At 33.4% G+C, this 25,763-nt stretch overlaps 1 protein-coding gene across 9 annotated transcripts in view; it reads left to right on the plus strand.

Annotated features, from left to right (window-relative positions):
- PCDH11X (protocadherin 11 X-linked) overlaps positions 1–25,763 on the plus strand; it is a 484,442-nt gene that overhangs the window by 389,913 nt on the left and 68,766 nt on the right. The window contains exon 7 of one of the 9 annotated variants that reach the window (XM_080553201.1): positions 10,919–18,654. The exons of the other annotated variants lie outside the window; for them this stretch is intronic. Coding sequence (XP_080409327.1) covers positions 10,919–10,926 — 8 coding nt within the window. The 3' untranslated portion in view covers positions 10,927–18,654. Of the gene's footprint in view, positions 1–10,918; positions 18,655–25,763 lie in introns of those variants that run through there. 9 annotated transcript variants of the gene reach the window in all.

Consider the following 25,763-nt stretch of genomic DNA (forward strand, 5'->3'; position numbering starts at 1 on the left):
CTGGTAATTTGTGTGATGTTCCTTTACAGGAACAAAAATCCATTTTACACTCAACTCTGTTTGATAATGAATTCTCTCCCATCTGCTTACAGGTGGTATGGTAGAAATGTACTTACATTTCCTTATTTACTCATGCCTTGGAGTCATCTTTTAATATAAATATCCATGAATCTCTCAATAATCTTGAATTGAGCCTTTTTCAGTTCCTGGCCAGTATGTCCAGGCCACATTCTTTATTGCAATTTTTAGTACATTGTTAGGGGAGTGCAATTCTGTTTTCTTCTTTCTGAAAAACTCCACAATGCTTACAGTGCATTCTTTATGCAACCAAGCAATAATCTTTACCTAATAAATAATTCCAGAGTGTTGCTGCTCTAACCAGCTTAGTTTATTTAATGCAAGGTATGGCACTTCATATTTATTTTCACTTGCCCTGGGTAATGCGTTGTGCATTTGTGTAGTTTTTTTTTATTTTTTATTTTTTTATAAAAGAGTTATCTTTTGACCCAGTTTTACGGTAATTGTACACAACTTCTGCCTTGCATATCTTATGTATTGTAAAACCCATCAACAAACCAGGAGAGAATTCCTCCAAAACAAAATCATAGAGGAACTAAGTAGCTGGCCACAAACTAGGCTTTTCTTAAGACGTTGACAAAAGAGCTACATTGACTTATGATTCACTGCAGCTTTCCTGCCACTTCTTAATCAGCAGTGTTGGTTCACTTCTTATTCACTGAAATAAGCAATTGTCTTATAGTGGAAATAGAGCTCTAAACATGTATTTAATGAGTAAAATGTATATGTGCAAGATATTGATTCACATGATTGCTTAGAAAGATAAAATTGGCCTCTGTTATTACAACTTCCAATCACAAAGCTTTTATTTGGATTTCACAGAAGACGACTAACATGATTCTTTGCAACTTGACTGTTTTCATGTTTAAGGAGGTCAAATTTTTAATTATCTTTTATTCTAAATTATCTTATTACTTTCTATTACTCTTAAATGGTGACAACCAAATACTATTAAGTATTTATATTTTTTAATTTTTTGGTACTTTTTAATGTTTATTTAAGACTATCCTCTCTAAACCCAGTGTTGAAAACACCTGGAAGTTCTATTTTTCAATTAATATTCCAGACTGAGATATGCATCAGTCCTTATTCATGTGCTGTCAGATAGTCTGATGAACTGTTCATTTGTCACAGTAAGTCATTTTTCAAGCCCAGTTAAGACCTGCCAGAAAAGGATTTGAGGTGTTCAAATAGCTTATATATAGTTAAATAAAAATTCAGAAAAAAAGGTTTTTTAAAAAACCTGGCTCACTGAAGTTAAATGAAAATAGTACTTTGGGGTAAAATAATATATTTTGTTGTTGCAATATCAAGTTTTTGGTTTTGTTTTTGCTTTTTTCATTTAATAAACACAATGAAGATGCATTTTGAAATTATGTTAAGTAAATGCTTTGTTATTTCACTGTCAAAGTCTTCAAGTTTTTGTGGATGTTTTGGTTTTGACAAACAAACAAACAAAAATATGATCAGTGAAATGGCTGCTGTTTTTTATATTTTGAAGAAATAGAATTCCAGCATAAAGAATCAAAACTCTTCTAAAATCAATGGAAAAGAATAAGGATAATTTTTCCTTAGATCAAATAATGTGTTCTCAGACAGGACACATGGCACGCATCAGAACCAAATGCATGGTGGTATAGATATTAATCAATGTGGGTACAGGAGAAAACAAATCAAACTGTGTTTCTGGTTGCTTTAATGTGTTCTGCCCACTCATGAGAAAAGTTGCTGGTTAATTCATGATGTAGTGTATGTAAATGTGGATTGAAGTGACTTAAATAAATTTACTCTTCAGTAATTCAGTAGAAAACCAAATTGAAAACTTTTTTTCATTGTTCTCCATATGCAAACCTCTCTACAGGTACTTTTTTGTTATTATGCTAGGGAATTCAATGCTTTTAAGTATTTTAAAGTTTATTTCTGCTGCAGAATATAAGCCATAGAATGAATGAAATAATCATTGTGAATTTTGGTATATTTTGCTGTAAATAAGTATTATTTTCAACATATGACTACATACCATATACATTATAAAACTTTCTGATTTGCAGGGTTGTGGCTGAGCAGAATTGACAGTCTGATGTTAACTAATTAAATTTGGATATTTGACTTCAAGTAGTTATGGTTCAGCAGCTATTATTTGGTCTAACATGCACGGGGAGAAATACTAAATTTCTGTCATTAGTTTGCTCATTTACTCTTGTAGATCAAGTAATAAAAAATAGTAAAATAACAGTCATTTCTAGAATTTATCCTTTGCCCACTGGTAACGACTGAGAGTTTTTCTCTCTGATCTTTCCTTGTACTATCTCAATTATGTATTTCTGCAGTTTCTAGTGGAAATGGCAGAAATGCTTTGTAATATCACATTGGTGTTGTGTTTTTTTTTTTTTCTGATTGTAATCTTATTGCAATGAATTTAAAAAAAAAAGCTTGGTAAATTTTCTTCTTGACCTTATGACCTTTTTTCCTACATTATCATTTTTCCTACATTATCAAATACTTTGTCAACACTATTCAGTTAATCTCTGTAAAGCTTCTTGTGTTGGTTGTTATTGGATTCCATTTTAAAGGTGGAAACAGGCAGAAAAAGACTTAATAAAACACTTTTATAATTTAGATTCTCTACAATGGAGAGGAAATAGCAATAAATTGTTCTTACTGTAGTCAGGTTCTTTAATCACAAGACTGTTCATATTATTTTGACTGGTTTTAACCAATGTTTATTGACTATGGTAACTCCATAATTAAAGAATCAATATAAGTAATCTGTTAGTAGGCAGTTTACCTCATTTAACATTCCTTCTTCTTGGGTTTGTATTTTTTCTTTAAACAAAAGCTCTATTAATTACTTCTATCTACTTTCTATTTATTTCTGTAAGCAGTTCATCTTTATGGTGTTCTCACTATAAACTTAAGTATCAACTTTGCAATGTTCTGCAATGCTACCAGAACTGATGACTTTCAATAGCACAGTTGGTTTTAATTACAAATATTATTGTCTAGTTCCAGGCTCTGGTTTAATTAGTTTGTTTTCATATGAATAACATATATGGCTTTAGAAATGAGTAAATTTTTCTTTACTCATTTGAAGGTGGACTGGACAGTGTAACACATGAAGGATTTGGGGAATTACCTGTTGCTTTAGATGAAAGAAGTCAGCATCAGAGTTGTGTTTTAGGAGAACTTTACAATAAACAGAAAGAATTCTAAACCAAACTGCATGAACAAACACTGAAAAACCATTCTGTAATTATTTTATCTACTTATATATTTGGTCTTGTGACCCATCATTGCATAATACCGTTTATATATTAAGTATTCTGTTAAGATTAAATGAAAATCCTAATGGGACCTAAAATATTGTTTTCTTATCTTTTTTATTTGTCTGTTAGCTAATGTTGGTGAAAATGAAGTTGTAAAAAAGGAAAATAATTAAAGAAATAAAATGATAGCAAAATATTAAGTGTGATAAATTACTGAACGTTAAAAGTGTTATTAATTGAGTTTTGTAATCAGTATTGTAGGTTTCTGGGGAAAACCCACCCAGTGAGTAAGATCTTGTACTTCATTAATTCCTATAACAAGTTCCAACTTAATTTCTAATCATTGCAGCGGTAAACTAAAGATAACTTTGATGTGGGTACTTACTGAGTTGTAGAACAAGAAAAGGACCGATGGAGGCTCTTGTTCACACAGCTATCTGCTATCTGTATTAATTTTTCTGTATTAATTTTCTTAATTTAATTTTTTTTTTTATATACTGTCATGCAGTCCATAAGCAATTTCTGACTCCTCTAACTATATGGAGACTGATTCAATCATTCCCACAAAATGAAATCTCTAAAAGTACAAGTACTGCATTTCTGCTCTTGATGAGTCAGTCCACTTGATATTCAGTCAGCACTTGTAAATATTCCTCAGTTTCAAGTATAGTTCTTATTAAAACCTAGAAATTTGGATAGTAGAGTGCTAATTGTTTCATAATTCCGTCAGAACCCATCAACAGCTGCAAAGGACACCTTCATATGGAACAGCCTTGAGCTGCCTGCCATGCTAGCTTTCGTACTGGGAACATTATAACCCTTCCCTGCTAATACCCGTAGCCTGCTCCATTACCCAAATTTGCTCAGGTATCTCTTTGCCCAGGTCAGATGCTTCTAAACTGCCCCAAATTGTACATAAGCTACCCTTAAATCATATAAATAAATAAATAAATTTAAATGAACTTTCTTTCCACAGAACTACACAGAGATTATTCCATTTTGCGTGATGATATAGGCAGCAACAAAATTTTTGTGTATTGGAAGTCAGCTTCAAATGTTATCCTAGGAACAATTCTCTTTCTGGAAGTAGCAAGGCAAATGCTGTTGATCATTATAATGAGCCTATTAAGCCTAGTCATGGGTTTAACTCCATCAGGAAAAGTTTTAGATTATTTTCTCATCTCTTCTATTCTGTTGAGAATAATTAGTAGAATGATAATCTGTTTACCTAAAAGAGGAAGAATAATTGTTTCCTAATCCCAATACAGTGCATGATTTAAAACAAGGACATTAAACTTCTGAGCGTTTGTTTGTTTGCTTGTTCGTTTTAATTATAGTTAGGGATGCCGTAAGTGTAAATGAGGTGATACGGTCAGTTAAGCTGTTTTTTAAGGGTGCTTTTCACAAGCACAGTGCCACTGAGGTTGCTTGACTCTCTCATGTCTAATAAGGCTACTAAAATTTTCAGATACTTTCAGGTAGGATGGATTTGCAATTGCAATTACAAAGATAATTCCCCAGCAAGATGACGTATTCGGGTATGTGCTTAAAATGGCATTGCATTGTAATACCCAGTAGTAGCCTTACCCTTCTGATAGTCATTGCAGCTGAAGTATGTAGAAGCAGATACCAAGGACACTTCCAGGACTCTGATTCCAAAGTGAATAATCAGCTGCATTAACAACAGCACTGTGTATTTCCTGAAGATACAGAGATACCTTGTAATGTTTATGACTAGGAATGTCTGCTGTCTAATGCTTCAGCTGTTTTATACATGGTAAAATCAATAATGGTTCTAAGTATTTCAGATACCCATGCTGGTGCAGAAACTTATTATTCCTTAGGAAAGAAGAGATGCTTCTGGCATCTTAAATGCTATATACACTGCAAGCTATTATTTCTCTTAAAAGAAAAAAAAAAAAGTATACATGCAGAAAAAAATATCTGTGTTCTAGTGACTAGAAAGAGAAATGAAACAGGTAATTCCTAAATCATTCTTACCAATTTTTAGGTCATTCGGAGGAATAGGTACTTTGTTTCATGACAGATCTTTGTGATCTGGTGCATAAGGACATCTGTGTGGTTCCAGAGGTGTTTGGATTTGGTTTGAATTACTCTTTATGAATCAGCTTTTCTAGTGCTTTCTTAAAAACCATTCTAATCTAAATCACAGATAGGATAAGACAACAATCACTTCAAAATATAAATTTTTTGAGGGTTATTCTTCCTAATGCCCAGAAAAGGTTATGAGGCAATATTGACTACAATGTTGGTGTGTACAATGAAGGTATCTAAAACAAAACATCTTGGCTCCGGAGTTGTACCTGAGGTCTTCAAGTCATTTAAATCCCATTTAATTTTGATGGAATCATAAGAAATAACTATTTCTACTCTAGTGCATTAACCAAGCACTATGCTTAGTTTGTTACATTCTCTGGCAGGAATTTGCTCTTTACTCCGGCATTGATAATTATAAGTTACAGTTTGAAGGACACTGGGGGGGGGGGAATTCTGTGTGTACTAAAAATAAGATCCAGATTACAATAATGACCATGTTTTCATGTAGATCATAAAAAAAGGGCTTGTACCACCCTGCTGATACATAAGAAAAAATGTCAATTTCTTACTCTAAGTACACCAAAAAATAAAAGATAACTTGAGATTTAAAAAAAAAAAAAAAAAAAAAACTATGACTTGTAACAAATATGACAATAGAACAGAAATTTTAACTAGGTTATATATATATAGCAATCAGCATTAGTTCTGAGAAAAGGTACCGACAAAACTCCATGTAGTGTTTAACACTTTATATCTCCCCAAAAGAACTAAACATCGATATTGATTCCCCTCCTGTGAATATTAAATATAATATACTTTTTGTGATAATATTAGGATAACATTTCTTCTTGTGGTTTAATGCCTTGTTTCTGCATCGCTAGAGAAGCTGCTTAATATGTGCAGAACAGCAGCAAAATTGTTAATAAAAGAGAAGCAGTTCACAGTGTAATGCTTAAACAAGTACTATGGATAGAACAAACAGTGATCTAGCCCTGTAAAACACTGTCTTCTAACCAAAGAAGCTTGTTGTTTTTATGGAAATTTTCACAGAGAAGCAGATCATAAAATATGTTCTCTACAGAATACTTTTGCTGAGCCTGGAGTATGTGCTTGCTGAGAAATGGATTGCTGAGACCTCTGTGGAGATGCCTGCTGTATTTCTTAGTAGACTGTTTGTGAGAACTCTTCTAGAAAATGTGAGGGCATTTCATGTTACCCAGTGAAAAGCTATGTTACCTTTGTCTGCTTCACCTAACCGCTTTGTAAGTGCTGTTTGTGTGCAGGTATGTAGCAGCTTCAGGTTTTAGTGTGTTGACAAGTCAGACAATAAAGCCATTTCTTTAGAGTGTTATACATACAGTCTTATTTTCTATTCACTCACTTGTGTATCGTATTTATGTCCTTGTTATTTTAACATCTGTACGAGCCAGAGAGATCTGAGGTTATATTAAGGCAGTATGTCTCCTACAAAAGTTACAAAGCAAAAATGATTACATACTGAAAAACCGGTTGTATCTAATTGCAAGAATAGTGTACTCTCAAAATCAATATCCTTGAAAGAAAAAAAAAAGAATTAAAAGCAATAATAAAATTTATTAGAAGTTAAATTGCTAGGATATATTAGGATATTTTACTAAAATGGCTTCCTATCTTTTCAATGGTGCATTGAAAAGTATGGCAGGATGGATGGATGAGTCATAATATCCATTATTAAAAAATGGTTAGGACTCACCAATATCCTAGGGTCATTAGGTAGCTTAATGGGAAATAATTCAAGATCCAGAAAAGGCCTATCTTGCCCCATATCTTCTCATAATTAGGTGGAGTATCTGTTGCAGTGCTTCCTTGTAGTCCAATGTGTACACGGTATAACTTAGTTTACGCATCATTCTCTTAACAGATAATATAAAATGTTTTCCTGAAGGAAGTAAAATAGAAATAAGACTTTCAATAAATAAGTAGAATGGCTGTCATGCATGCAGAAATTCAAAAGTAGAGTATGTAATGAGAAGGCAGAAACTGGTAGAATGACTAGCAGCTATTCTGACAAACCTTAAAGCCTGCCTTAGTGTAAACGTGTTCTTCTGTAGCCTTTCTTTTAAAAGTTTTGAAAGCATTCCACTTTTAAAAGTGGAATGTATATTGTGCAAAGTGGATAACATGAATAGTCATTTATCACGACTGTCTTTGTTCTTTCTTATCCTGACAATATTTTCTTCTTAGCGATACTGCACTTATTTTATTTTTTCTGTTTAGCAATCTGTTTAATTTATTTATATGTTTCTTGATGGCTGAGTTTCTGCTAATGACGTACAGACTAGGGCTTCATAAATCTTTGTAATGCACAGATTTATGGTGCAATGTCATGTGTTAGCACACTTTAGACCATCAATGGAATGAAGGTGCAGACTGGAATACTTTTCAGGTAGGATTAATATAATTTGTGTATGAAGATCCTTTATGTCATAAAAGGGTGGATAGACGGTAGGTTGCAACTTAATTTTCTGTTATTTCTTTAACTAAGCGTGAAGCACGGACTATATCTAATTGCATCACTAAAACTACTTTTCTCATTACATGTTAAAATTTCTTTAAATCAATAAATTCCAGAAAAAAAAAAAAAAAACACGATTCTGTAGATTTTTTTTTTTTCCTGCCAAGCTTTGTTGTAAGGTGCTCTAAGTATGCTGAGCTACCAGGTCCTAACTGCCTCAGACTGATCGTCAAAAATTTGAGAGTATCTTTAATCTTAATTTCTCTCTACCTTAATTTCTTTAGTTCTAGTCCATCACATATTTCATCTCACAAAACCTCTCTGAAAGCAGACTCATTAATATTAGTGAAGCCAGATACCCCAGTGATCAATGTTATAGAAGAGGTAGTAGAGAGATGAATAATTCCCCCGTCAAGAGGTGAACAGATCTGTCCTGAGAGTTGAGTTTGATGTGTGCAATAAAAATGAAACAAGTCACACACTAATGAAGACACACTAACAAAATGAACTATGCATTAAATGAATTCTCTGCACACAATACCATAGAATCAAAACCTGTATCATACTGCAGACACACAGAGACCTCAAAGGTTACAAAGAAAAGCTTAGCTCAGGCATTCAGTACTCTCTGAGTACTTGACTTTTTAAATCTTAACACTGTGTTCATCCAAAGTTAGTGTGTGAGAGAATATATGTGTGCACACACGATTCCTACTGATTGGTCAGTTTGCAGATTTCTACAGCATATGGGAGACTGTACATACCATATTTCATATTTTAAAGATTGCAAGAAAAAAAAAGTGTCAATGATGGCAATTAAAATCCATTGTGCCAATATAATACACTGCCGTAGTGTGCTTATGACTCTTGTTCTTCATTTCCTTGCTTTCTTTGAGCTGTCGACATCTCTATAATTAAAAAAGGTTGAGAACTACCTTAGAAATAAAGACCTAGAAAAAAACCCAAGCACCTCTGACTCTCCCGACTTTAGGCACTAGCATGTAGATAATGATACTATGGGGGTAGTAATGACAAAAGCTACTTATCGCTTGTTTTGTCTTAGCAATCACCTTGGATTCAGGCTGTTTTCTTTTTACACCACAATAAATAATACTGCATTTAAATAAGAAAGCAAAAATGAGATGAGAATGCATAAAAGAGTAAATTGTGTATGACCCAACCAATGAACAGTGCAGACAGTACATGTTTGGAATAAAAGTTGAGGTAGTTAGCTCCCTCTGAAAACTAATGCAGGGCTTATGAATAACTCCCAGGAATGAACAATGGCAGATAAATGGTTGTTTCTGCCATCGCGGTTTAGATTCTTAACCCTCTGAAAAGAAAGACAAATTGCATACAGGATTTTTAAAAGCCTTGATGGAATTATCCTCATGTTTCTCTTAATATTCCTTGAGGTAATCATCACATAACTCATTTTTAAATGAGCAAAAATCTCTGCTCTTTTTAGAAATAGTTTCAGTGTGAAATGCAGGAAAGACAGTCTTATAAGAAACATTTCTTCTTTTTCTTTCTTTACTGAATTAGAAATGGGTGTATTTAAAGGGCTTCTCTGGTTCTGCATATCATGGTATCAAAAAGCTTGAGTCTGCTGAGGCATGAGGAGCATTAGAGTGATATAATTTGCAGGATCACTGTGGATCTGTACTTTGCATTCCTGGCTGAGGAGTTCTGAGCCAGGAAGTTCAGATAAGAACAAGCTCAACACATGTCTGCCTATTCTCCACCTGAATGGACAGCAACAAAGGGAATGAAGAATCAAGATTCAGTTTTTCTGTAAAGTGTAAACATTGCCAATAGGAAATTAAAAGGAAATAAAAATTAAAAGGAAAAAAAAGCAAACACAAAGAATCTGGAGCACCTACAGGCAATCTGGATGTGCACACATCTTTGAGTGCAGCAGGTATCCCTCAATTGTATCTTAGATCGGATTGTAATGGGAAGACTTTTTCTCTTACCATATTGCTTCTAACTCATCTTCTTGGTGCTGAATAGCTGATGTGCAGGTTAATGATCATTTTTTGGGGGTGCTCTTTTTTGGTGCTTTTTGGTGCTTTTTTTTGGTTTGTTGCATTGTTCTATGTACATGAAGTCTAGAATCAGCAACATTTATGTACCACTGAATAATGTGATTATGGGTTAATCGTGAATAGTACTTACTGTGAATGATGTTCAAAAATAATCAAAGGTAGGTTCCACTCAAAATTATCACCTGAACTGGAATTTACTTAGATGTCTGTTGGTTGCCTCACATAAGTTAACAGAGATGTCTATTAACTGCATCACTTGAGCATGCAGATTAGTTATTTTTACTAGGGGCCCTGCTAGTTAACAATCAGTTAGTGTACAGATCTTCCAGAAGTGTTTTATTTTTTAATTAAGCTGTCACAAGTAGAGAAAACATTGCAAAAGTGATATGACTTTCAAGGAAAGTTTTTTTATTTTTCTACAGTATCTCAGGACATAAAAGGATATAACATAATAAATAGAATTTAGAATGCTTTCCTTTTTTTGCAATGTTTCCACATATCTAGTACTTCTAGAAAATACCTTTCTGAAAAAGTCAGAATCAGTCACTTCAGAAAGTGTCAAACTCAAAAAGGTTGTTTATTGTCTAGAGGAAATTTTCAGAGAGGCTGTTGTTATTGCCTTCAGTGGGAGATAGAAGTTTTTACTATAGATATGTTGCTTAATGAGTTGACTTTTCCAATTTTTAAATGTTCCTTTTAAAATATTTTAAGAAGTCTCAAAAAATTCACATTAGATATTATGAAAGATGAAGCATGTACTGCCAATTCATTTTTTTTTTCCAAAAGTTTAGTTAAAAGACACCTTCTGGAGGTAAGAACATGAAAGAGAATATGTTTGCACACAAAGAATGAGTGTCAGTTCAAAGATACCTGTAACCTTCCTATTTAATGAACACAAACTAGTCATAGCTCTGTCTTATAATTGCAGTCAGACCAGCAGCAATCTGAACTAATGTTATTCTTTCTTCTCTCAGTGCTCTGATTATGGTGAAAAGACAGCAAATGCTCTGCGAAACTAGTGTGCCTGAGATGAGGAGGAATAACGGTAATTCAAAACTACAGTAGAAATTGTGTATGGCGATAAGATGCAAAACATAACTGAAATAACATCTAGTCTGACAGAGATCTAAAAGAAAATGCTGCATTCTGAGTCTTTTCAAAACTATCTTTTAACTCCTGGCTAATTTACCTCCACTATTTTTTACAAGTTCATTTGTCAGTAACGACTACAGGATTTTTTAGTCATTTTCCCCTTCCTTGCCTGAGCAACTGAATGCTATGGTGAGCACACCAGTTTTAAAAATATTTTATTTTATTTATTTATTTTTTTCCTCTGAGTCTCATGGTCTCATGGTACATAATAAAAATCTTATTCGACTGTATGATATTTTATATCTCTTTTTAGTCTTATATATCACAGAGATACACAAACATATACTGTGTTCAGTTGAAAATTTGAGAAAATGAGATACAAAGAGTTTAGATGCTTGAGGTCACACAAGATACTCTAAGTAGATTTAGAAATACTCATGGTCTCCTGATTCTTGTTCCTTACCTGTTATTAACACTGCATCCAGCTATACCTTTTCCTAGGATACAAGACAATCAGAAATTCAAACTGCATTTGAAAAGAATATTTTGAAATCAGAGTTGTTAAAACTTTACTCAAGGCATAACTAAGGTAGCAAAACTTTTATTTTTAAGAAACATTATTTTTTATCAGTCTAACAATAATAAAAAATATGTATCAACTCCGATGATTTTTATATTCATAATTAGTAAGATTCAGCTAATAGAGAGGTACAGTGCAATTTGTATTTATTGGTGAAAATCTTCCTAATGATTACACTGTGGTTCTGAAGATTGAATTCAGTGCACTGCTCCTTCAGTAGTCTTATTCACTAAGATTAAATTTACTAGTGGTATTATTATGATCTCTTGTTGTTTTCACTGGAAAATTTTCTCATGCTACAAATATTTCAATAGTTCTTTCATGTAAATATATTTTTTACAGTCCCTATATTCCTCTATTTTGATAAAGAAATGAAAGAAATTTCTACTAGAAACAATATCATGATAAGTTTTCTTTGAGGTCTTTTTTATTACAGCTGTTAGAAAATTGTTAGATGAAATGCCTGTGACAGTGAATACAGACTTGTTTCTTACTGCATGTCGAGTGTTTTACTCAGAATATCTTAGTTATACGTTTAGACTTCATTAGAACTCCTTCATCACCTATTTGCTGAATAACCTCAATAAGCAATCTGCCTTCATTTACCAGGGCTGCTAAAAAAATTATTTGATCTTAATTGTGTGCTACAGAATTCCACATTTTCTCATGTGTTTTAGGCTTATTGGTTTTAAAGCAACATGGCAATCCAAGTATATATTTCTTTTGTGTATGAAATACCTTTGCAGACTCCTGTCTTTAGAATGCCATTATTCAAAGATGAAATCTGTATAAATCAGGATGTTTATAACATTTTCCATTTGCTCTCTTCCACTTTTTAGTACAATTGTATAGAAAGTAATTTCTGTTAAAGGAATTTCCGTATCTGAAGAAGGATTTTAAAACTTTGCAAAGCTCATAGATTGTGATCATTGTAAATGATGTCATTGTGAAGAGCTTGTGTCTGAAAACCAATCTTACAGTTCTGATGTATTATTGATATGCTTAATGAAACTAAATGAGGTTTTAGGATCTTCGTGCTTGTTTACACATGTGTACACAGGAAAATTAATGCAAATGAGTTCTGAAATTATCTTAAATCGTTTTATCCTTAGTTTAGTAGTGAAATAAGCTAAACTAAATTAAGATCATTTTAATTTTAAACAGGAATATCTATACAAGGACTTAGGATAATGTAATTAATCCACTTCAAAGTTCATCCATTTTAGTTAATTCCAATTAACCTTCTTGAGGATTGTAATGTTGGTAAATTTCTGTAAATAGCCTATCTTTAAAGTAGTAATGTGGATGAACAGGAGTAGTTCTGGCAACTCTCTCCAGAATGAGAGCAGAGAACCATTTGCTGAAGATTAGACAGCTCACTTTCTGAGGAATATTACAAAATTTTATCAGACTTAGTCTTCTGAGGAACAAGCCAAGTACCCCAAATGCTGCTCGATTTACATAGCTCAACATGTAGTACAAAATACTGTAACTTCAGCATTGTCACAAATATGAGCATCCTACTTTTAAGAACTTCAAGACTTATAAGCATTTGTATTCATACAAATGTACACTTCTCTCATCAGTTCACTAAAGTGACATTCCTTTTTGATGTGAACAGATATATCCAATTGTGGTAGGTTGTTTTTTTTGTTTGTTTGTTTTAATATTGAGAGCCTGTTTCATTTTTTCTTGGTAATTATGTCGATTGAGTGAGACTGTTAACTTTAGAAGACTGTTAGCCCTCATGATTCATCCCGAATCCTCATTGCCGAGAGTGGGTTCTGATTTAAATGAAAGCGGGGCCTACATTATAATATGTACATCTTCTTCTGTTACAGTTCTTTGGGATTTACATCACTTCCAGTTCAGGTAATATGTTTGGAGATAGAAAAATTCTGATGCAAAACCCAAGTAAATATGCAATGTTGATCTAATATGATCAAATGTTTTGCCAAACACGAGACCTTTAGAAATTTCTGGCTTCACGCTCAGATTTTGGATCAACTTTGCATTCAGAGTACTGTCAGTACTGTTCAACCATACTTACTAATTTCATTATCTGATCTTGTCAGATTCAGAATTTTATCCTTTTTCCTATCTTTTACCCTCTATGTCATATACAGATCACAAGTCACTTATTCATGATCACTTACAGTATGCATACTTGTTTATTTATGCACAGGAAATAGATCATGGAAATCACCGGTGTCTAAAGAGAAAGCATTTTTAAATTAAATATAAAGTCATTTTGTCCTACATTCTTTTCAAAGTGAATTACCATTTAATTGCACAGTGTTTTTACTATACTGCATCTAATATTACATTGCTTAGTACTACAATTACAGGTAGGATAGAAATATATGCAAAAAGTGGAGTGAATCTTCAGGTCTGTTTCTATGAGAACTTTTAATGACTGTTTTATCAAAAAGCAATAAACTGAAAATTTATAAGAAAGTTCTATCAAGACCTTTAACTTCAAGTCTCCAGAATCTTCTTCTCTACTATGATCTGCCCAAACATATGTCAGAATAGTATCTAAAAACAAACATTTTTTTTTTATTTTTTTTTTAAGTTTAAATGGAATCACTTAATATTGGACAGGTTATATTCACACACCTTACTTGAAATTAATTTTACTTTATTTTCCAAAACTCTTCCTCTCTTCACATATTTTCTCTTCCCTTGAGTGATACCACGAACAGCTTCTATCTCTTTCTTGCTCTAACTTACTGATATTTACTCTTTAATCAGTTCTTCCCATTAGCAGAAGCAGATTTCCACGTGGTTCTCTGTTTTCCTCCCTTCAATATCCTATGTTCATGCTGGATGCTTCAGCCTACAAGCTAATGATGAATTTCTTTTGAGCTGTTTATTTCCTTGTTCAAGTTTTCATTTAATCTATGGCCCTACTACAAGTTTTCTCTGCACCAAAACATCTTCTCTTTACTATTTTATTGGACACTCTTCTTTCTTTGAGGCAAGTTGTTTCTCCTTTTCAGTGAATGTATTTAATACTGCCATCAGCCTTTTCTTGCATGTCACACTCCCTGTCTTTTGGACTTGTTTCAAACTTCTCTCAAGTCTATGCTCCCTTCTTGTTCTTCCCTTGCTTCCATTGAATGTTTTATATCCCTGCATAGATATATATATAAATGTTGTCATTTTCTTCTGGGAAAAAAAAAAAACAACACTAAAAAAGTGATAACATGAGGTGTATATATATGCCATCCTTTTGGTTTGACATTCTTTTCTCCATCACAAATATCCTTCATTACTTGCACAAGTTTCTCATCTGCTTCCTATTAGGACTTCTGCTTGTCCTATCCACATTTATGTATACTTTTTGCACTTTCATCTTTCATTTTCTTATATTTCCCTTGACAATAAAAACATGATTAAGGGTTAAGCCTCTCAGCCTTTAAAAAAAAAAAAAAAGACCTTTAACACTGCTTCCATTTTCTCCATTCTCTTTGTTTTATTCAGTATTCTCATTAAGGTTGTTTGAAGCACTTTTCCTCACAGTCTCACCCCACATCAGCTTCTGCAGTCAATTGAAACTACTGTTTCTAAAGTTTTTAATCACACATTTTTAGCTGAAAGTCATTCTCATCTTACCTGAGTGATGAGATGCTTTTAACAGTCAGCTATGTGCTTTTTGGATATCTTGTCATTCCTTGTGTTTTCTTATTCCATCCTGCTACGTAATTTGTCTGCACCTGTCTTCCATCTGTTTTACTGTTTTGTTCTTTAAGAGCACACATCTTTTTTGTTTGGCTTCTATTTATAGGGCATAATTTTGGTAATAATACAAATGATAAAATTTTAAATGAGCTTAGCTTTTTTCTTAAATCACATTGTTTCACTCAAAGAAACTAGTTTAAATAATGCTGAAAAGAAATTTGCAAACATACAGAAATGGCTTATAGAACGCAAATGGTTAAAATGAAACATGGTGCCAGCATTAACTATTTTAGCCACCAAAAATTCACAAAGAAAATACTTAAAATTCCTCGAAGTCACAAATGATCCCAGATAATATCTGAAAGTGTAAGCTAAGTATCATTTCCAGGTAGTGTAACCTGTCAGGTGTACAGGAACTATAATAGCTGAAACTCAGTAAGTTAATTTGCATTTATGTGCATTGCTTGTTCAAAGCTCACATGAAAAAAAAAAAAAAAAGCTTAGTGGCTCAATGTGGGTATGTTATTTCTGAATACCTAGTTTTTCAAGTAGAAAAGCATTAAAGTTCTGTTTATTTTTTCTCCTAAATTTGATGATTTTAAAGGAAAAGGTTGTACTTTTCATAAAATGTTGATCTGCACCATGCATGTTATGGTATTGTAATAATAGAGCCATAGTAGAACCATATAGGTACTAACTTGTTGCTGGAAAAGTAGAAAGTTCAAAGACAATTTGTTTCCTTTTATTTTTTGGGGTCTCAGCAGGAGGTTTGTTTTAAATTAGTTATCCATGGCAATGAAACAGGGTTATAGCCAATAAAATTACTTTTTCCTGATTTACAGACAAGCTAAATTTGACTTCCCTTGTAAATTAGGCCTAGCTATAGGATAATAACCACAGCTGCCTAGAGGCTGTGTACTTTTTTTATCCAGTAACTACAACTCTACATTATCTTCTTTTTATATTAGTGATGTTCCATCACATAAGTAAAAATGGGAGACAAAAAAGTGTGGGAAAAAAAAAAAACACTTTATTCTACACTATTTATAGCAAGTCATTCCAAGTAATAGTGGTGCCTTTTCCAGCAACTTTGTTAAAAAAAAAAAAAAATCACTTATGTCAAATTCCGTAGATAGAAATCCAATATTTTCAAAACTGCTTGAAACTGCTTGTCTATGCATATTTTTCGCCAATACCTTTGAGAATTGTTCAGCAAAATCCAGCAGATGTCTTTGAAAATCTACCATGGAATATCATGCAATCTCTATACAACAGAATCTCATTGTATACACAAAATGTTTCCAAAACACTTCATGACAGGGGAGGAATGAAATGGCTTGTAAAACATGAACTTCTGTTGTTGACTGGATTAAGCTGTTTTAATGAAAACAACATACTGCAATTCTCTGATTTTTAGTGAAAGACCATTACAGCAGAATGGAATTTTGTAGCTAATCTGAGAGGTCTGACACTACACAGAATTAGCCTAAATTCTGTTAGTCTTGTGGTCAAAGTAGATAGGTATGTCATTTTTAACATACGCACATACAATTTTAGATGACCCCACTCTTCTAAACATTTTTATTTACAATAAGATTTTGAAACTATAATTTCATAAACTGAAAACTTGAAATTTTGTATAGTCTTTTAGTGCTTTGGTTGACACTGTGTACACCAACACAAGCATGAGACAACCATTGCATATGAGTTTTGGAAGCAGAATGACCCAAAATAGACGTCAGGAAAGACTGACTATTTTTGCATCTGTTCTTAACATTAAAATGTTATTAAAATGAATATTGTTTGCAGAAATACAGATAGTGAGTCAATATGTTATTGCATGTTCAAGAATGCTTTTTTTCATTTGTACTTTTCCACATGATTTGACCTTTGATAACAATAAATTTTGTTCATGAACACTGAGGAAAAAATGTTCTAAGGTTAGTCCATAATAAAAGAGAGCATAATTTAGAAGTAAATTCAGGGCTCATTAGAGATTCTCTGCAGTGGCAATTAGCATATGAGACTTTTTATATAAAGTTAGGAAAGAAAAACAGCTATGCAATACATATTCATAAAGCTATATCCATAAAGCTAAGTCTGAAGTGTAGGATTATTGCATTAAAGTAATTCAACTTTTCAATGAGAATGCCCTTAAACATCAAATAATCATTTCTGCAATCTTTATTATTATTGTCCATATATGATTCAATAATATTTTACTTAGAGACTAAGATTAAACTCATGACTCTATAATCTCCAATACTATATTTTTGCATGGGACCTCAGGTAGAAAATAATTTACTTTTCATTTAACCTTAGATAAAACCTAACCAATTATCTTCTTTCACAACTAATACTGATTTAGAAATGAAAACAGCAAGAAAAGCCCTTTCCTTAGAAATAAAGGTTCACTGTGAAGAACAATGAAGAAAAAATCTTTTATTACAAGTATAATCAGACTAAACAGATTTTTAAAATATTTTGTTGCTTCAAACTTTAACAGAGAATACTATCTCCCTGTTTCCCTTTCAAGAAAATCTTTGCTATGGCAGTAACATGGAGTAAGTAGGGAATCGTATGCAGGGGCTCAGGGAAGCAAGCCATGAGCCGGGGGGGGTGAAATGACTGTCCACAACAAGGCACCTTCTGATCCAACCTGTTCCCTGGCTTTAGACAGAGGTTTGGATCAGTTGTAGGTTATAGGACTACAGTTGGATATTAGAGATTTGTGTCGGGAGGGGAGGACTCTACTTTTATTATCCTCACTTATATGCAACGAAAACTGCTGCTGGGTCATCTTTTTAAAAGTTACAGTTGATTAAACATTTGAAAATATGTCATACAGAACTGGTGAGAAGTGAGAAGTAACAATAAATAAATAAATGATCACAGTTTGCAAAAAACATGTAACTAAGTATTGTGGTTTACTGTATACCAAGAATCCCTAGGGGGCCAAGCAAAGGAGGCAGCGGGCACATGGGAAGTACAGGCTCATGATGATGCTAGAGATCCAAAATGTACAAATGCAGATCATGAGTGGCCAGTTACTATTCAATGAGGAAATGAACATCTTTTAAGTATCTCATGGTGAAAAGAAAATATAAAGGGAGTACTAAAAAAGATGTCCAGTCCTTGCAAAACACACAAACAAAGGAAGAACAGAAAGAAATAACAGGCTCCAATTCTTCTGTGCTGACAGGGAGGCCACATATGCTTATCTGCAGTGGCAATATTTGATTTGCTATTCAGTGCAGATCGTTACTGCAGATTCAGTAATCATTTGTAAAGTGCTACCTTTTACTTTATGTTTGGGTTAAGTAAATTAGAACTGTTAAGAGCTTTGTGTGTCTGTATGTATGTGTGTTTTCTGCTGCAGCCTTTCCACGTGACAAGGTGATTGAACCTCAGCACAGAACCTCAGTCAGAATAAACTTGGAGGTAAAAAACATTATCTTGTGTGACTTTTGTTAATCTTTTCCTATTTCACAAATATGTACTAGTGTTACAAAATGTCACTTCTCATTATATTTGCAGAATTAAGACACTACTGTAGGAATATAAACAGGTGTCCCTTTTGATTGGCACCAAATAACGCATGTATTTCTTCTTGAGTTTTCCATCTGATTTATTCTCAGGATTTTCTAAAGGCATGGTTTCCTTAAGGAAAATTAAGTTGCTGTAAAATAGAAATAGGGAACGACTTTTCTGCCGAAAGTCTGATTTTTTTACACCACTAAAATAAGAAAAATGTAATTTTCACATCAGTGATGCAATTTAGTTTGAACTTGAAACACTTTTTAATCAGTTCACAAGAACATAAAACTATTCCTCTACAAGCTTACTTCTCTCAGCAGCTGTGAGAAGCTGCAATTAGGTTGTATTTTCTGTGGGCTGACAACAGGAGGACTATAATCCTAAATCAAAATGACTCTTTTTAAGCATAAAGCGAACAGTATGCTTGAAATCCTCAAATAAAACTATGAAGAAGTGTTTCTGCTCCTTAGGTGAGAGAATACTACAATGAGAGATGTAGTCAGCAACAGGTTTTTAAAGAATGGGATTACAAGGTTTTCTGTAGCTCTTAGGAAACAGTGCACAAGTCAGAAATGCTGTTTAATATCACACAGCTGCAAAACAGTGAGCTGAATTCAACTGAAACAAATTATTTGGTTTCAAAAGTGCTAAAATAATTTGGAAAATAGTTTGGCGTTTACTAAAAATAACCTGAAACTAACTATATTAAGAAATGGCAGGATTTCATTTGTAATTGAGGTGAAATTAAACTTCTAAACAGGCAGAACTTCTGCATTTTAGTATGTCAGACTAAGTACATGTTCTTCTGCACCATAGCTCAGATCAGAAGGAGAAATTGATTGTTGTGAGGTTGTCATTGAGGAAATTACTACAGTATTTGTGTCATTTATGCCTAGTAGATATGATAGCATGTTTTTTGTTTGGTTTTTGTTCTGTTTTGTTTTGGTTTTTTGTTTTGGTTTTCTGTTTTCTGATTTGGCATCTGCAGTGATTTACATTTTACAGAGAAAAAGAGCTCTTCTTACTGCCTTAGGTCAGAAAAAAATCACTATTTGTGCTTGTGAAAACTTGCAGTGTGGACTAAAACTTTTGCCTAATCTCAGATTGTGCAGTGATCTTCCTGTGATGAGCTTTGTGGGAAAGGTTTTTCATAAGCTGGTCATTTGAAATGTGTTTCCAGATCTTTCTATCACACTGCAGCATAAAAAAACAATCTAAATCATCTGCAGATGTAAATTAATGCTTCCTTAGCTCAGGATCTGCTACCAGAATTTGTGCAGAAATTTACACATAGCCAGAAGGTTTGCTTTGCAGAAGCAGTTCAAGCTTTATTTTATATCATTGTGTGGAAGAATATGTAAATTGTAGAGGCACCAGACTTTTTTCTTCTTGTCTAAATGTACCATTTCAATTCTGCTACTGCCAGTTTGTCTGAGCACGGTTGGATTAGGTCAATACTTCACACTATTCCTGAAGCATCTTCCTTTTCCTTCCTTTCCTTCCTTTTCCTTAGCGTCTTTTAATCGAATAAATTGTACTTTAAGTCAATACAGAGCAAATCACTGTATTTGGAGGCACTACTGCAAGCAAAGTCATGCAAGAGCCTCTTTAATTTGAAACTTTTTGTGGATAAGAGTCAGCCAAAATTAAGCACTGGAAAAATGCAAACAGAATACTTTTTTTCACAGAATCACAGAAACATCTAGGTTGGAAGAGACCTCCAAGATCACCTAGTCATTTTTTTTCTTGAACTGTGTAAATATATAAAAACCTCCTGCATTTTGGCATATATTACAAATTCAGTTTTTTATCTAAAAAACAACAACAACAACAACAAACAGCCCTATGCAACCTGAAGTATCAGTTTGGGAGTGTTTAATTATTGCCACTGAAAAAAAGAAAAGTAGAAAACCAGGTTTAAAGAAAGCTAGTTCCACTTTTTTTTTTTTGCTAATATTCTGCACTTTAAAACAATTTCTTCTTTTTTTATTTCGTGTTTGACCCATTATTCTGATAATAAAAGAATCATTTTCTCATTTCATTATCAATTCTTGCATTAAAAATGATTATACAATGGAAAATAGTTTCATATCTATTATGTAAATCTTCATGATAGTGCTGTCTCCTCATTGACAGTGCCCAGCATTCTGCTTATTATCAAACTTTTTTACACATGGTTGTAATTCTGTCAGACTGCTAACTACTGCTCAAATTCAGCATGCTAGGTAACTGCTGGAAGCTTCTCCTGGAAAAGCTTCAGCAATTTTTGTGCGATAATATCACAAAGATTACGCTGTGCTGTTAATACTACAAGTCTGCACAAGAGGACATTCTCTCCTGAAGCTTGACATGGAAGGTCCATGAGTCTTGCCATTGTTTGTCAGGAACAGTTTTAATATTTCACATTCAGGCAATTTGTTGGATACTGAAATACATTTCAGTTTCTTCAGTACCATTAAATTTATGAAAAGACAAAAATTCAACATACAACCAAGTCATATACACCTGCTGTCAGCTGAGACAGAAAATGGAAAAAGCAAGTAAATGAATAAAATACTTCTTTCTTTATGGTATTTTATTACTCAAAATAAAAAAAGACCTCATCGCTCTCTACAGTTACCTGAAAGGAGGCTGTAGAGAGGTGGGGGTTGGTCTATTCTCCCACGTGCCTAGTGACAGGACGAGGGGGAATGGGCTAAAGTTGCGACAGGGGAGTTTTAGGTTGGATGTTAGGAAGTACTTCTTTACCGAAAGGGTTATTAAGCATTGGAACAGGCTGCCCAGGGAGGTGGTGGAGTCACCATCCCTGGAGGTCTTTAAAAGACGTTTAGATGTAGAGCTTAGGGATATGGTTTAGTGGAGTACTTAGTGTTAGGTCGGAGGTTGGACTCGATGATCTTGAGGTCTCTTCCAACCTAGAGAAATCTGTGAAATCTGTGAAAAGGAAACGTAGTTAACTGAAAGATAAAAATATTCATAACAATAGGAACAAAGCTAGGTTTATTTTTATTTTTATTTTTTTATAGCTGTTCCTTTGTGGTCTATTATCTGTGTTCATGAACGTATTTAGATTACATAAATCTAAATCACTGTTTATATATTGTTTATATATTTATATTTAAAACATATGCCTCAAAAAGTGAGTGAACACAGGGGTAGGACAACTATAATGGACACTGCTTTCTGAGACACTACTGCAGAATGACATCTATTTTTGGGAAAGTATGTATTTTTTGTACAAAAAGTACAATAAATGAAGAAAACGTACATAAAATGAACTTATCACTGACAATGGCATGAACCTGAGACACTTTCTTTTCATTTAACTGCAAATCAACTTCATACGATTATAACACTATTAAAGGCACCAGCCCTTAAATAAGGAAAAAAATAAAATCATTCTAAGCTTGTTATCAAAGTTTTATTAGTCTGCATGAAAAAAATACTACTCAAGTACAGTCTGTTAAATTACCAGAAAAATGATTCTGCTAAATATAAAAATTGTATAGACAGAAATCAAATAGCTTCATTAAATGTAAAAGCATACCATGTTAACATAGCATGTATGTTAATTATAACACCATCAGATATCTTCCAGATGGAATGGGAGACGGGGTAAAAAAGGCAAAATGGTGCAAAAATTTCAGACAGGGTAGAATTTAATTGATTTTTTTTTTTTTAGAATGATAGAAGATATTACTAAAGTAACAAAGAGTTACACAAAATAATACATGACATGTGGACGCACACACAAATATATTTGGAGTTCTGTTGTTTTCTCTGAAATAGAAACCTTAATAATATTTTAAATAAGCTTATTTACAGAACATATACTAAAGTGAATATTCACGATCTTTAGCAGAACCTGTAAAATATTTGGCCTTTATAACTGAAGACTGAACTTGGCTCACATAGCCATTATGTAGGTTTGGCTATTTGGACAACAATAATAAATGCTGTTAGTTTGGACTTTACACATCATGCAACGATGCCGTGCAGCTCCTACATAAGCACCATAAGCTCCTACATAAGCACAACATAAAGCACCATTCTGAAGTCACTCTTTGGCAAGTAGGACCACAAGAGATAAAGACCAATGGCTTAAACATTGTTGCTAAAAAAACATAAAAATAAAAAGTAAGCCCACATTTGGTGCATGTCAGAGATAGGCCAGCTCTGACCAGTACAGAAGTGTGAAACAAATGTTTTCTTGCATTTGTCATTTTTCATGCCACTAGGCTAAAGCATCACACAGCAAGAGTCAATACATACCATATGAAGGAACAAAAATAGTAATTCATACCATGGGATGAGAGGAGGCCAGCTCTTGGAAGAATCTGTAAACCAATTTCCAGACTGTCATCTTTCACAATTGTTAAGATTAGGAAAGTCTCAACTTGAAAACAATGCATTACTCTCAAATCTGCAGTATGCCAGAGGTTGCTTTATAGATCACGTTTTTCCCTTGCAAAGCCTCAAGGTCGAGAAAACACAAGAATGACCTGATTGCAGAAATATGAGGCTGACAGCTGCAGCTGTGTTAAAGCTTTCTGTCTATAAGTCTGTGCTGGAGGTGGCTAAGAAATGGCAGAAAGATTCCTTGGCAATACTAGAAGACGTGTCAGGGCACACTTCTGAAATGACTAAGTATGTATTTTAACATACTTTGGTTGTTTTCAATAGTGATGTTGTCACTCATGTCATATTTTAGTACATCAAACACTACATTATATAAAATAAATTTCTAATTTGGTAATAGGTCTTGAAGTCTGTCCAAAAATCTGTCCTGTCCTGACAGATATCATTATACCATAGTTCTGTCAATCTATGACATTCAGAATACATAGAAAAGTTTTCTCTCAGTTTACATACCACAGCCAAATAGGTATACAATAAAAGAATTGATGTGATTTATATTGTATATTGTGGCAGGATTGTGAAGTTATGAAGTAAATAATTTTAAGCAATTATTTGTCTCTGAGAAGACAGGAGAGCCAAGGGGAAAGACTTTTAAAAAACCTCAGTATTTATTAAATATTTCCTCAGGTTTCAATGACTCAGTCAGAACTGGTTTCTTAAGAATTTCATAACAGTTGTCTCAAGGAAACTCGTCTGTTAGATGAGCTCACTGACATCACACAGCTGAAGACTGAACTAGACTATATCAGTTCTTTCAAATAGTCGCACTAGGCTGCTTTATCAACAACCCTTTCAGTATGCAAGGGGTTCTGTGAAATGATCAAAGAATAGTGCAAGTGCTTTTACTACCCAATGATTTTTGTTTCTATTTTTAACAAACCCTTTGTACCCTCTTTCTAAAATAGCCATAGGGTTCTGTAAACACAGCATTAAATCTCAGTAATGGCATGAGTACTTTTTTCTTACTGTACTCTGTTGCCTGTTGGTATGCAAAAGATAGTAAACCAAAAGACACCCTGAAGGGTACACAACTTCTTCCCTGGGGAGGGGGAGGAAAGTTCAAATAGCATACAGCATAGGTGAAGGAGTCTTAGAAAAAGTATTTACTCCCTAATGTTCTGTCAGGTAAAATTGTGTAAGTGTCAAGGGGAAAATGACTATTTAGAAAACAGAATACTGCTAAAATTATATTAACTTCAGGAAGCAGAACCAAGAGATAAACAGTAAAAGAAGATGAAAATGGAGTTTATAGAATATATTATTGCAACTTTGTGTCCTTTTTCAGTCTTTAGTAATTTTTTATAATGTTCTATACAACCTTTTTCCTATGAGTTCTTATGACTTAACAGGGAGAAATGGGGAATAGCCCTGTGAGACGGAGCTTTGAGGCACATGGTTCAAATGTGACCTCTAGATTTCAGCATTCAATAGTCATAGAAACTGCTGGTTGTTTTTTCACATTCAAGAAATGTAGTGTATGCAATCATGAAGCAATCTTAACAGTTTTCATCTGTGCTTTAATAGGTAAAGGATAGTTTCTCCAGTAGATCATAAAAGATTCTGGTGTTGTTTTGATTCAAATCTATCAACAGGCCAATAAATAAGATATTTTTCATCATTTCTTGCTGGTTTTAAACAGTTCAGGACTGCAGCATGTTCAGTGAAAAGTACATTTGTGCCTCTTGACGTCTATACTGAACATTTCCAGTGATTTTATGTAAGTATGGTTTTATGAAACAACAATAAATTGGGTAACACATTAGAAAATGCTGTGAAGAAAAAGATGGGGAGGACTTACAGCTTGGAAAAAAGACCACACACACAAACACAAAATAATAACAAACCAAGACTTGTTCCTACTGGCATTTCTGTGGGGAACATTTTTAATGTGGTCAGAAGAAACATACTGTGAGTTCTGTATGCAAAAGAAAGGAGAATCTGTCTAGACATACAAACACACACACACATATACACACCCATTTCTTCACAGCTAAAATTAAAAAAATAAATAAATTGTTTAATAAGAATCCTAAGTGATACAAAGTACAAAAACTGAGAGTTCTAAAGAAGTCGTTTCCTTGCTTGATGAGTATTACAGAAAAGTCAGCAATCTTTCATTTCTATATAGTGCCAAATTCTGTATTTCTTGGCTGTGTCAAAGTGAGCAAGTATAAAAAACATTTTATAAAACATGCTATGTAGTAAGCTTCTGTCCCCATTAGCTTTGTACATAGCTTTATACTTTGTTGCATACATACATTAATGCACATTCTCTACTATAAATCAGATTTTTAAAAAGAAAAAAATTAGTCTTCCCCAAGTTTATTGTTCATCCAGAGCAGAAAGAGTGATTTAAAGATTGTCCAAAACTCTACTGCTATTTCAAACAGTTTGGAAATTGTTGCAACTTTCACAAACACTGATTAGTCATGGTTTCTACTGATGAATATGAAGCATTAACAGAGTGAAACATAAGTCTTTATTTACTTCTCTCATTTTTTTATAAA

The sequence above is a fragment of the Anser brachyrhynchus genome, assembly GCF_964034855.1.
Source record: "Anser brachyrhynchus genome assembly, chromosome: 13".
NCBI lineage: Eukaryota > Metazoa > Chordata > Aves > Anseriformes > Anatidae > Anser > Anser brachyrhynchus.